This window comes from Onthophagus taurus, unplaced genomic scaffold (genome assembly GCF_036711975.1).
Source record: "Onthophagus taurus isolate NC unplaced genomic scaffold, IU_Otau_3.0 ScKx7SY_15, whole genome shotgun sequence".
NCBI lineage: Eukaryota > Metazoa > Arthropoda > Insecta > Coleoptera > Scarabaeidae > Onthophagus > Onthophagus taurus.
In genome coordinates, this window is record NW_027248940.1 from 5,321,926 (window position 1) to 5,336,350 (window position 14,425).

The 14,425-nt window shown below is 34.8% G+C and overlaps 1 protein-coding gene across 1 annotated transcript; it reads left to right on the plus strand.

The window, feature by feature from the left end:
• The first annotated feature begins 2,225 nt into the window (after positions 1–2,225).
• Positions 2,226–4,019, plus strand: LOC139432440 (uncharacterized). The gene has a single exon (XM_071200969.1). The coding sequence runs from the start codon at positions 2,226–2,228 to the stop codon at positions 4,017–4,019; it is 1,794 nt and encodes a 597-aa protein (XP_071057070.1).
• Positions 4,020–14,425: the final 10,406 nt, after the last annotated feature.

A 14,425-nucleotide genomic window follows, 5' to 3' on the forward strand; every position in this document is an offset into this window, starting at 1 on the left:
TTTGCACCCTGTCAATAAATAAAATCAACAGTCTGTTAGTAAATGGTTATAGGTATGTGTTTAATCTCGATTAAACAATATTTTATTCAATTTTTCTTTTAATTTTTTTTACTTCTTTTAATAAGGTCAGCAGACAAATTACCAAACGCATCGCTCGCACCGCATAATTGCGTAACGCACACCGCGCGCAATTATGCGACCTAAATTAATTAGTTTTTTAATCGCTTATTAATTGTTAAGTTAGCAGTAAGATTTGTATATAAACCCCAAATTTTGAATTAATAAAGAGTATTATTGATATCTTCGTAATGCTCATTTCCTTCCTGGATTAAACGTCTGGCCTGCCCGGAGTTTAATCCGTTCCAAAATAAATATCTGGCTTGCCCGGAGTTTATTTTTCCCAAACATTTTCAAATATCTGGCCTGCCCGGAGTTTGAACATGGTCCTTCGAGCAATTTAAGAAACCAGCAACAAAAAATTAAAGTCTTACTTTAATTTCTTCAGTCGCTACGGATCAGAACAAAGGTCCTACGACACTTACAAACTATCAACCAAAATTAAAGTCATACTTCAATTTTCTTTACCTATCACTTTGGACAAAGCCTAAAATTGGGAGTGAGGCTGCTCTCAGAAGTGATTCTTATCCTTGACTATACAACTTATAGTTCTCCATTCCTCGCTACGGACCAAGCCATAAAACAGAGAGTGAGGCTGCTCTCAGTAGCGAATTATCCACTTTGTTACGGACCAGGCCAAATTAGAGAGTGAGGCCGCTCTCAGTAACAAAGCTATCTTTTCAAACATATAATAAATAAAAATAAATAAACAAAACCTTACACTTTTCCTTAATCATGGAGGCGTTAAACCAATCTGCCCAAAATCAAGAAGAAATCGGTCAAAACATCAAGAAGTTACACACCAATATGACAAAAGATTCACAGTCCCGGAAGACACCAGAGTATATACAAAAGCGTCTACACACCCTCGAATCGCTTTGGAAGAAGATCGAAGAAAATGATGACAAAATGGAAGAAATAAAAATACCCAATCATTCGTATTACACCTCAAATTATTACCTGCAATTATACAACGATGCTCTAAACTACATAAAAGAGTGTCAAAAAGCACAACATCCCGAAACCAGAGTACAAGAAGCAACTGAAGATCCAGAACAGATCCGAAGAATAAAAAGGCAAGAAATAAGAATCAAAGAAATGGGTAAACTAATCGACAAAGTAAAACTGGAAATGGTGCAATCTAAACAAAAAAGCACTTATGAATATCTTCGACGTCAACTTCAACAACAAATGGACAGCATCTCAAGATTGGAAGAAGATATCCAGGTAGAAGAAACAAGATTTCAAGCCCCATACTTCGAAGAAGATGTATATTCCAACCTTCAGACGGAATTTTTTGCCGTAATGGAAGAACTAGAAGACATCATTTCTAACCCACCTTCCTCTGAAACACGACATATTCCTCAGAACAACACTGCTATACCTCTTCCACAAATAAAACTTCCCGTATTCGATGGATCCTATGACCAATGGATCACCTTCTATGACCTTTTCCAAAAAATAATCCATGCTAGTATATCCCTAACAAAAGTCGAAAAAATGCAATATTTGAAGACGTACTTGAAAGGAGAAGCTAGTCGAATAATCCAACACCTGCAAATATCCGATAGTAATTATGATGCAGCGTGGACACTTCTACAAAAACGTTACCAAAACAACCGATTAATTCTATCAAAACTACTGGACAAGATTTTGGATCTGCCAGCAACTACGACTGAAAACGGGGAAAAGATAAAGGAATTACACGACACAACAGTCGAGTGTCTCCAAGCCATATCGAACCTGGGAATTCCAACGGAATCTTGGGGTCCTATCATAGGAAGAATACTTGTCAGAAAATGGGACTATGAGACGAACAAGCAATACGAACTGTCGTTGAAAGAACCACATAAAATACAAAACTTCCAAGATTTATTAAGTTTCTCAGAACTCGCTTCCAAACACTAGAAGCAATCGCTGAACCAAAAAAGCGAAACAATCCAATGCAAGCAAAAGAAGCTTACAATAAGAATAAGTGCAGATATTGTAATGAAAACCACATAATACACTTCTGCATGAAATTCAAAAAACTTACAGTTCCAGAAAGGACAGAGTACATCAAAGCTCAAAAATTGTGCAGAAATTGTTTATCTCACGACAAAAGCAACATGTGCAACTCAACATCAAGATGTCACATCTGCCAAAAACCACATCATACGTTGCTTCATAGAGATGAGAACAAGCAGATTAACCAAAGCACAAAATCTACAAAAAATGTAATCCTAGTTTCTACCAAAAAAGAAACAAAAAACAGGACTGCGTCAAGCGGACTAGAAAGTGAAGTTCTTCTAGCAACAGCCCTGGTGAAAGTCAAGACAGTTTCCGGAAGTTCCAAAAAACTCCGAATACTTATCGATCCAGGATCCCAAGCCTCCTTCATCACGGAAGAAGCAGCGAACTTACTCGCTCATCCAAGGCAAAAAATACATGCCAAAATATCTGGGCTGGAAGACGGCTCACCAAAGATATCAAAATGGAAAGTGGACCTAAACGTTCAACCTCATTTTCCGAGTAACTTTACCCTCAATACCACTTTCCTTATTCTATCTAAGCTAACGCAATCATTACCAAATAAAAATCTACCAATTTCCTCAGACGAACACTGGAACAACAAAATCCTTGCTGATCCCACCTATAATATTCCTGGTCCCATAGATGCTATCATCGGAGCAGAAGAATGTGGAAAAATCATTCAAGACGGGATTCATAAAGCTGAACATAGATTATTGGGACAGAAGACGGAGTTTGGATGGATTTTATCAGGAACAATGAAAGAGAAACCAGCTACCACAATTATAAGTATGATAAATCGAGTCGAAGAAGACGCTCAATTAAAGAAGTTCTGGGAAATTGAAGAAGTTTTAGTTCCAAGAATTCAAACGAAAGAAGATGCCGATTGTGAAGATCATTACCAAAACAACACAAAGAGAAATGAAGACGGTACATACACTGTCACAATCCCTTTTAAAACTGAACCAGAATTTGGTGAATCCAAACGTCGAGCAGTAGCAAGAACAAAATCCACATTACCAAGATTAGAACTTTGCGCAGCAGTATTACTTGCAAGATTATTTAAAAGAACCACCAGAACACTAAAATTAGATCAAGAAACTCCACTCTTCGCATGGTCAGATTCTACAATCACATTAGCTTGGATAACAGAAGATCCAACGAAGTGGAAGACGTTTGTTGCAAATCGAGTCATTGAAATAAACAATACGATTTCGAAAGAACACTGGCATTACGTGAGCGGCGAAGAAAATCCAGCCGACATCATATCAAGAGGTATCCATCTTGAAAAATTAGTTCAGCATCAAGTTTGGTGGAATGGTCCATCATGGCTATTAAAAGAAAGATGCTGGCCACAACAAGAAGAGATAGAGAACACCAATGAGGAGATGAAGATCCCAAGAATTATTGCCTGCGTGAAAGCAATCGATATACCGAAAGAGTACGAACGATTCTCATCATTGACAAAAATGATTCGAGTACTTTCTTATTGTCGTCGATTCATAACAAATTGTTCGAACAAAGCTAAAGAACATGGACAGCTTACCGTTCACGAGATGAATACGACCCTAAACGTAATCATCATCGAAATCCAGAACAGAAAGTTCGAAATGGAAATCAAAAGTCTGCGAAAAAATAACCAAGTGGACAAGAAAAGCAAGCTTTCGACACTTAATCCATTCATAGATAAAGAAGGTTTACTTCGTGTTGGCGGAAGATTACAAAAATCACCACTAGCCTACGATGAAAAACACCCAATAATTATTCCTTACCATTCGCAATTTTCTCAAATGCTGATCCAAAATGCACATGCTTCAACTCTACATGGAGGAAATCAAGCAACGTTAGCTTATATTAGAAGAAAATATTGGATCATAAATGGTAAAACGTGACGTACGAAACATCCTCCAAAAATGCGTAAAATGCATTAGATACAAGGCTCAGACAGCAGAACAAATGATGGGAGAACTTCCTGCACCAAGAGTCTGCCCAGCTCCCCCATTCACTCATACTGGTGTAGATTATGCCGGCCCGATTCAAATTCGTACCACGAAAGGAAGAGGCCACAAATCATATAAAGGGTACATCGCCGTCTTTGTATGCCTGACAACGAAAGCAATTCATTTGGAAGCAGTCAGTGACATGACCACAGAAACGTTTCTGGCTGCACTAAAAAGATTTACCGCTCGACGTGGTCACTGTGAGCACATGTACAGTGATAACGGAACAAATTTTGTTGGAGCCAGTAAGCTATTACAACCAGAGATTGCAACAGTCATCCAGGATCGGTCATTTCAAGACAGCCTTGCAACTCAAGGGACGCAATGGCACTTTAATCCGCCCGCAGGTCCTCACGTCGGAGGAATTTGGGAAGCCGGAGTGAAATCTGTCAAACATCACTTGAGACGAGTCATTGGGGAGACAACATTAACATTTGAAGAACTTTCCACGCTTCTTTATCAAATAGAAGCATCCTTAAATTCCCGTCCATTAACACCTTTAAGTAACCACATGAATGACACCACAGTTTTGACTCCTGGCCATTTTCTTATCGGTAGACCCTTGTTATCCTACAATCATCCTTATATCAAAGATGAGCACGATTTATCTTCGAGATGGAAGTTAATTCGAAAAATGAATAAAGACTTCTGGCAAGCGTGGTCCACTGAGTACCTCAGTCGTTTACAACAGAGACACAAATGCAAAGTTCCACAAGATAATTTCAAGCCTGGTGATGTTGTTATTATCAAAGAAAATATCGTTGATCCCAATCGTTGGCCATTAGCACAAATAACAGACGTCCATCCATCAGATGATGGCAATGTTAGAGTGGTCACGTTAAAAAAGTCTGGTGGAAGTATCCTGAAAAGAGCGATACACAGCTTAGTACCATTACCAATGACCAAAGAGAAACAGGAAGAACCGACCCAAGCAGTTAATATCAATTGCAATCACTACTGCGTAAACAGTGGAAGTCGTAAGAAGAAGATATCAACCATAATTTCCCTCTTGATCCTATGCACCACCATATTCAGTTCGGTCACAGCAACATACAATCTGAAATATCCACATTCTGGATTGTACATCGAACACATGGGACATACGAAAATAGAAAGAGGACAATTCAGAATCGAGTCCAAGATCAACAAAACAAAAATAGACGAAGATATGGAAACAGCCGCAGGCGCGGTTAGAGATTTCAAATACTTATGTGATAATATTACTGCAATGGGGCATTCTACTCATTGTGAAACTCTTCTACATCATCTGGAAGAAGAAAACAAGCAACTAAAATGGGTTCATGATGGATTATATAACGTCATGCAAAGAAGACAGAAGAGAGGACTGTTGGGACGATTATTAACAAGCGTTTTCGGCGTCAACGAAGAAGTATATATATCGAGGCGTTAGAGAAGAATCAACAAACTCTAATAAAAGCATCAAACCATCAAACTAAATTCATGATGTCTACACTTTCCACTTTCAACGCTACCGAAGCAAGAGTTTATGCCCAACTAGAGAAATTTCGCGTAAAACTAAACCAAGGACTTTCTGCGTTAAACGAAATGAATCGTTGGTTCGCCAAAGTCGATGTGAATCAATTGAACATCTATGTATTGAACTCATATCACATAGCTGTAAACATCATTTCGGAAATAAGTCAATTTTATACCAAGGTGATGCATCTACACTTGGGAAGAGGAGGTCTGTATGACATTATGCCACCAGCTTACATACACAGAATAATTACTTCAGCAAATTCAAAACTTCCGTCGAATATTCAAATCCTTCAAGCTCCAATCATAAAACTAAAAATGGAACAAGATGAAGAGTTTATTACGATATTTACGTATTTTTCCATGGCAGAAGTAATTGACTTCGAAATTATTAAAGTCAATACTATACCGCTCAAGATTACAAATGCAACATACTGGATACTAGAAGTTCCAAACGAAACCTTCGCAATTGATTACAACAATCAATAATATTTTCAACTCAGCCACGAAGAAATTCATGAGTGCATAGTGGTAGAAGTTACGAAATACTTATGCGCTCCCACATTAGTAAAAAGCATCGAAAATAATCCCAATTGTGTCATCAATGAGATTTATAAACGTCAAGATGAGCCACCATGCGGAATTCAGGAATTCGAAGATCGCTATAACATGTTCTGGTACACGAGAAGATGTACTATTAAATTCAATTGGTGTAATCCAGATCTCTCAGGACTGCGTTATAAAAACTAAACAAATTATATTAGCACCCAAGAGAGACAACAGTATTACCATAACAGCCAGTTTCAATCACCCCATCGTACTTCCAAGGAATATCACCGTAAAAAAACCATGGGTCATTCCAAAACTATCTGAAGAAAAGGTCATCAAAGCTGGAGATGAAGTTTCTCAGCTTATGGCCACAGAAGAATTAGTAAATGAGGAGATATGAAACGTGAATTGGCGTTATGTGAAACACCATTCAGCATTGATCAGCACTCTTACAACTCTATCAATCGTCATTGTAGTTGTCATATCATGGGGATTGTCTCAATGGTGTAAGGTGAAATGTCAAAGAAAACCAAAACCAAAAGAGACATCCAATATTGAAGAAGGGATTCCTCTGCAACCGATCAACTCGGAATCATCTGCAGTCGGAGGAATTCAACTACAACCAATCTACGCGGAAATTCACCAAAGAATGAACTCCGAACAGTAATACGGTGTAGGGAAGTGTAGTGTAGTGAATTAACATAACAAAAGACAATAACCTCACTAAGTAATAAATTTTCTCTTTTTTAGGCGGGCAGAATGTTTAATCTCGATTAAACAATATTTTATTCAATTTTTCTTTTAATTTTTTTTACTTCTTTTAATAAGATCAGCAGACAAATTACCAAACGCATCGCTCGCACCGCATACTTGCGTAACGCACACCGCGCGCAATTATGCGACCTAAATTAATTAGTTTTTTAATCGCTTATTAATTGTTAAGTTAGCAGTAAGATTTGTATATAAACCCCAAATTTTGAATTAATAAAGAGTATTATTGATATCTTCGTAATGCTAATTTCCTTCCTGGATTAAACGTCTGGCCTGCCCGGAGTTTAATCCATTCAAAAATAAATATCTGGCTTGCCCGGAGTTTATTTTTTCCCAAACATTTTCAAATATCTGGCCTGCCCAGAGTTTGAACAGTATGTAAAGTATTTTTTTATTTCGAATCATTAAAGTGTACCTCATAAAAATCGATTTAAAAACGATTTAATCGTTCTTAATTTTTAATTCACCATCATCAGATCATATTCCATTAAGGACAATTTCTTTAAAAACAACTCGATCGTTTGATTCACATTCATTTTGCTTTTAAACACAGTTTAAACAAGATGTGGGTTAAAACCTTAGGTTTTTTAAAAGTGGAACATTTTTTTGATCAAATTCACGCATCTCCACTTCAACCAGTTTATAAAAACAGGATCATATTAAATATTATTTTAACTTTAATCTGGATTATTTATCCCGTCATACAAAAATTTGTGGGTAAGTCTTCGATCAAAAAAATCTAGACTTAATTGTAATAATATTTTTTTAAGATACTCAATCAGATCTTTATTCATATTTGTTCGACATGTTCGCCTTTATAATGTACACAAATTTAGTACTGGTAACTTTATTAATTGGTAACAAAAGGGGCAAAATAATAAACGTAATGAATGATTTAAGCGATTTTACTCGTTTTGGAGTGCCAACCCAGGTTCGTTTTATCGATAATTTCGTTAAATACGGTTTCAAATATGTTTATTATCTCACACCGTACTCATATACAATTCTATGGAACGCAATGTTGTTAAGGAAAAAATGTTTTAATAACACCCGAAACACCTGTTATTTATATTTGGGATATTATATGCCGTATAAACGCCAACCGTGGTTTGAAGGATTTTTGGTTGTACGCGAAATGTTTTTCTTCATTGCAGTTTCGAATTTGGTTATAGGGGCGATAGCTTTCTTTGTGTACGTGTTTGAATTGATTATAATTCGTTTGAAACATATTACTTTGTTAATAAATCAAATTAAATTTAAAATTGGGGATAAAGAAAACGTACAACTGCGCCGAGTTTTGCAGTATCATCAAGAAATTTTTGGATTGTTTAATTTTGTTTATAAACTTTATGGAAAACTAATTGTGCTTCAACGAATTTGTAGTGTTGGGTTCATTATTTTACTTGCTTCAGCGTTTGCTTTGGTTAGTATTTAATTGTGTTACTTAAATTGTTTATTTATCATTTGTATCATATTTTTAAGCGATTCGATATATTTGTTTTTTGTGTCATGATCTTATGCTTATTATCTTTGATGATATTTAATTCAATTGGACAACGTATTATTGATGCGGTAAATAATTAAATATACTACGAGATAAGAAATTAATCTTTTTGATTTTAGAACGTTTCTTTAACTGATGCTATTTATGACATGAATTGGTATGATGCGGATGTTAAACTTAAAAAGGACGTTTTGATTTTCTTGTGTTTAAGTCAACTCACTTTTAACATCAAATTCGGAATGTTGGGTGTTGTGTCTTATCCTTCAATGACTGGGGTAAAATAATATAAAATAATATTTGGAGAAAAATTAACATAATTTTTTGCAGGATCTTAGAAAATGTTATGCTTGGTTTAGAACAATTTCTACTTTGATTTCAAAAAAGAAATTTTAATCACCATTTAAAAATTTAATATTAAAAGAATTGTTGGATATAAATTTAAATTAATGAATGTTTAATTTTAAACTCATCTTCTTCTTCTTCTCTAATTTGATATTAATTTAATTTAAATTTAAATTAAAGCAATTCATATCAAATTGTTGAGTTATTTTTCCTTTAATTAAAGCAGGAGTATAAAATGACGTTTTTTGAAAAAAATGTTTCAATAATAGATATTTATGTACCAAGTCAGCAAAGTAAGTTTTTATCGAACGAGTCTGAGTTTGCGAGTCGAGCGAGCGAAGCGAGTGACGGGCGAGTTCGATTCTACACAATCGCTGATTGTGCACCTCCTATTTAATAATAATAATAATAATAAATGACTTTATTCGTTCACTTACACCTATATACAGTATGTCTCCGAATCCAGTTACAAAGAGGAAACAAATTTTTGTTACTGATTTTTCAAACTTATCTCAACATAAATAATGCGTCGGATATGTTCAAACCAATAAATCGCACGAACTTTATATTCTAACTATAGAAGTTAACTAATTATTCCCATTTTTATGTAAAAATTATACTTTTCCTAAATTAAAAATTTTTCAAGTTCAATTTACGATACGTAACCATAGAAACCAATAAAATAAAATAAAAGTTATAACTTATGTTAGTGAAAAATATACGGACAAATCAAATTAAAATATGGCTAATTGAATAAAATATTAATAAATATTATTTATTTGTAAGTGAACAAATCCTCATTCAAACAAATTCCCTCCCAATTCGGCACATATTTGAAGACGAGTTTATTCTTTATAAGAAGTACGAATTTCCGCCAGTGGTAGAGATTGTATCGCTTTAATTATTCTTAGTTTTGATAGTTCTGCATCATCTTCTAATGGTTCACTGTAAACAATTTGTTTCAATCGTCCCCAAAAATAAAAATCCATAATTGTAAGATCAGGACTACGTGCTGGCCATCAAATAGGACCATTTCATTCAATCCATTTTTGACGAAATTGTAATTTTAACCATTTGGCACAATGTGTGAATGGTAAGCTGGGTAACTGTCTTGCTGAAAGTACATTGACCGTATAAAATTTAAGTATAATTTAATTTATTTATTAAATTAAAAATTAATTATCCAATAATGACAATGCTGGGAAGAAACAATGTCATTTGTTGAAAAACTATCTGAAAAGCAGCGTCTTTCTCGTTTAGTCTCTTTGTTTGCCTCTTTATGGATAATACAGAACCCGTTTCCAAAAATTTTTTCATCAGTTTGCGAGCCCCACATGAGATATTTTTGTGTTCGGATATTTTTGCTGGAATTTTTGTATAACTACACGAAAACATGATTCACTAGTACCATAGCACAGTACTAAATAAATTCTCTCTTTCACGGTTGCAACATCGCATGAAAAGACTTAATCTCACCAACATAAGTTTTAACTTTTATGGTTTCCATGGTTACATGTCATAAATTGAACTTGAAAAATTTTCAATTTAGAAAAAAGTCCAATTTTTACATAAAAATTGGAATAATTAGTTAACTTTTATAGTTAGAGTACAAAATTCATGCGATTTAGTAGTTTGAACATATCCGACGCATTATTTATGCTGAGATAGGTTTGAAAAATCAGTAACAAAAATTTTTTTCCTCTTTGTAACTCGATCCGGGGACATACTGTATATTATACAAATTATATTTTATGCATATAAAAAGGTGAACGAAAAGGCGAAGTTCAGTATAATACTGATTTTCAACTTAACCTAAAGAGAGCGAAAATACAGATACGTAATATAATAACGAAAATAATACCAAAAAATAATAATAATAATACAATCAAAACATAATAATATAAAACAATAATTCAAAAAAAAATGCAAAAGTAAAGTCCCTAGATTTACAAAGTACCGCGGTTTGCAGCCATTTTGGCTCGAAAATCAAGCGGGAAATTTAAAACTATGTCGTTCTATTGATAACATTATTCCAAAATTTCTTTCTTTTTTCTCGTGGTACTCTAAAAAATTGAAAGCCCTTCTTACTGCTATTTTTTCAACTCCAAAGGCAACAAGACGGCAATATTTTTGTAAATAAGTGGTGAGATGCAGTGACAAGTTGCCAAACCGCCATTTTGGCTCGAAAACAGGCGTCATGAACCGTGGTACTTTGTAAATCTAGGGACTTTATGCCTTATCGTATTACAACTCCTGATTGGGTGACTGTTAATAACTGTTGTAATCTGATACGTAAACGATTTTTTAAAAAATTCACGCGAGTGTAGAGGAGGAGTTAGTGTACCTTTAAAACGGACATTTATTGTGTGTACGTCTGATCGAAATACTATTTTTCTATATAGATACGGTGGCTTTTCAGTTTTTAGTATTGTAAAATATAAACACGCCGAATGCAGAGCTCGTCACTGCTTCATATTTAACCAATTTACCTCCCGCAACTTATGACTTATATGTTGGCGACGCCGAACACCAAAAATCAGCCTCAAACAAGAACTTTGCACTCGTTGTATTCTTTGAGCTGTAAGCGTAATAATAAAGCGGAGAATACACGACATCACAGAAGTTGAAATGGGAAAGAACGCATTACAAAGTATAGTTTTAATTTTTTTGTTTAAAAACTTTCTATTGCTATAGATTGACCGCAAATTAGCGTAAACTCTCTAAGTACATTTATTTATATGATCAATAAATCTCAGCTTTTCGTCAATAATCAGGCCCAAAGTCTTTGTCGACGCTGCAAAAGGTACCCTCACGTCACCAACACAAACATCAAGGCTAGACTTAATTGAATCCCGATATTTCTGCGGTGAGAATAAAACCAATTCAGGTTTCATTAAGTTAATTTTAAGGTCATGCCTGCGAGAGATCTCAATAACGTTCCGCAAGTCATCATTAATGTGTTGATTAGCTAACGCACACTCTGTTGGCAAGAAACTGTGGTACAACTGAGTGTCGTCTGCATAAAAATGTATTCTGCAATATTTTGTGAGTGTTTTGTCAAGTGAGAATAAAACCTACTAGTGTAGACAGTGTATAGAAGCGGGCCCAGGACAGAACCCTGCGGCACACCGGACCTTAAATCCATAGGACACGATAACACCTCATCTATAATAACGTGTTGTTGCCGATGCGTTACATAATTATATAGCAAAATGACTGCAATATCATCCATCCCAATAAACTGCAACACGGATCGGAACAGTTCATGATCAATCGTATCGAATGCCTTCGAAAAATCTAATAGACACAATACAGTAGCTCTGCCCCTATCCAACTGTACATCTGGTAAGATTTTATTTTTATTAATATAGCGTTGCAGCTGGCCAGCAATAACCTTTTCCGCAATCTTTGATAACACCGGAAGTACACTTATAGGTCTGAGATCAGCAAACACTAAGGGCCGACTAACTTTAGGCAACGGCTTTACCAGTGCTATCTTCGACGCTATTGGAAAAACACCTTCCGTCAAACAATGATTTATTATATCGTCGGTATACAAGTCCAAAAACTTGTGACCAAGTCCAAAATTTTAGATTTTTAGGTTTCAATGCTCATGTACCGGAAATTCAATATTATTTTTCTGGAAAAAATGAACAAGTCCAAAATGCCATAATAATGCTTATAATTTCAAATTCCATAATGACCAAGTCCATTTTGTAAAAACCTGTACAGGAGATAATGACTAAGTGGACTTAGTCATGTTTTCTTGTCAATATTTTTATCTCTAGTATTTGACTTAAATTAAGATAGCCATGCATTATGCTTAACGAAAAAAAAACGAGAGAAAAGATACAGAAATATGAGGTGACAGACAGGGAAAAGAGAGTGACGTTTGAAGTTTAAACAGTTTATCATAAATCATAACAATTATTACTTAAATCAAAATAAAATTGCGTTCTATGTTATTAGACTTAATCTTTGGTAACTATCTACACGTTTTACAATAATTTTGTTTTTCGGATATTTAGTTTTAAAAAATAATAAGCTAATGCAATAATACCTTATTTTAGTGGCAAAATGAGTTGTTCGAAAAATTATTATAACAACGCACAAGAAATTATTAATGATCTTAGGGATGTTCCGGTAGAATTTGCTACTAATTCTAGTAATACAAGCCCTACGACTTTAATAATAAATGAACCACTAGTAAATCCTACGCAAGTTATAGAAAAACGCAGATGGGTAATAAAAAATTCTCAAGGAACAAAACGTGAGAAAAACAAGTTATTAAAAAAATCGTGTTTAGCGTATATTAATACTAAAGGCAAACAAATGCCTGCAAAGTCCCCTAGAAATGTAAATTGTGACAATTGCCGCTACAAATGTACAGAAGTATTTCCTGCAGATCGTCGACAAGATATCTGTAAACAGTATCACAGTCTATCCTATGACAGACAAAAGGACTTTATAATTAATACCGTTGCAACTTCTGAATGCCGAAGAAAACGAACAAGGGACTCTAGTAGACCTGTAAAAAATGTCTCTAAAATTTATACATTTGTTAAAAACGGAGAAAAGAAAAGAGTTTGTAAAAATTTTTACTTAAAAACCTTGTCGATAAGTCATGGACCGGTTGATTCTGCTATAATGAACATAGACACAAATGGAATAAATCATTCAATTCAAGATCGACGAGGAAAAATAGTCTTATTTTAGTCTTATTTCCTGGGAAAAGTTTCCCAGGAAATAAGACTAAACCTGTCATTTTGAATGAGGTGAAGAGACATATAGAATCATTTCCTGTGATGGAATCACACTATTGTAGACGTGGAACTACACGGAAGTATCTTGACTCTATCTTATCCATTCTTAAAATGTATGAATTGTACAATGATTTACAGATCAGCAATCAAAAGGATTTTGTTTCTCCAATAACATATAGGAGGGTGTTTTGTACGCAGTATAACTTATCTTTCTTCAAACCAAAGAAAGATCAATGTTTGCTGTGTGTTAAAGAAGCTAAATCTATTGAAAAATCAGAAAAATTTCTTTCTCACATAAAGCGAAGGGATGATGCTAATAGAGCAAAAGATTTAGATAAACAAAGAGCAATTCATGACAAAATTTTTGTATCAGTAAGTTTTGACTTACAGAGTGTCCTGCAAATTCCATGCTCCGATGTATCGCCTCTTTACTACAGTCGAAAGCTATGTGCATACAATTTAGCAATTTATGAAGCAGCTCCACCAAATAAGGGATATTGTTACCTTTGGTCCGAAGTTGATAGCCAACGAGGAAGTTGTGAAATAGGTACAGCTTTATTGAAGTGGTTTAAAACTTTACCTGATACTGTCAAAGAAGTGTCACTCTTTAGCGACACATGTGGCGGCCAAAACCCAAATAAATATATTGCGGCTCTTTTGTTGTTTGTAGTCAACCAGTTACCTATAGAGTTTATTACTCACAACTTTTTAGAAAAAGGTCACTCGCACATGGAGGCCGATTCGATACATAGTGCAATTGAAAGTGCAAAAAAATACATTCCTGTATTTTGTCTTAATGATTGGAAGACAATTATGACACTAGCAAGATCCGAGAGATGCAAAAATAAAACTTCTGGTGCCTACATTGTAGA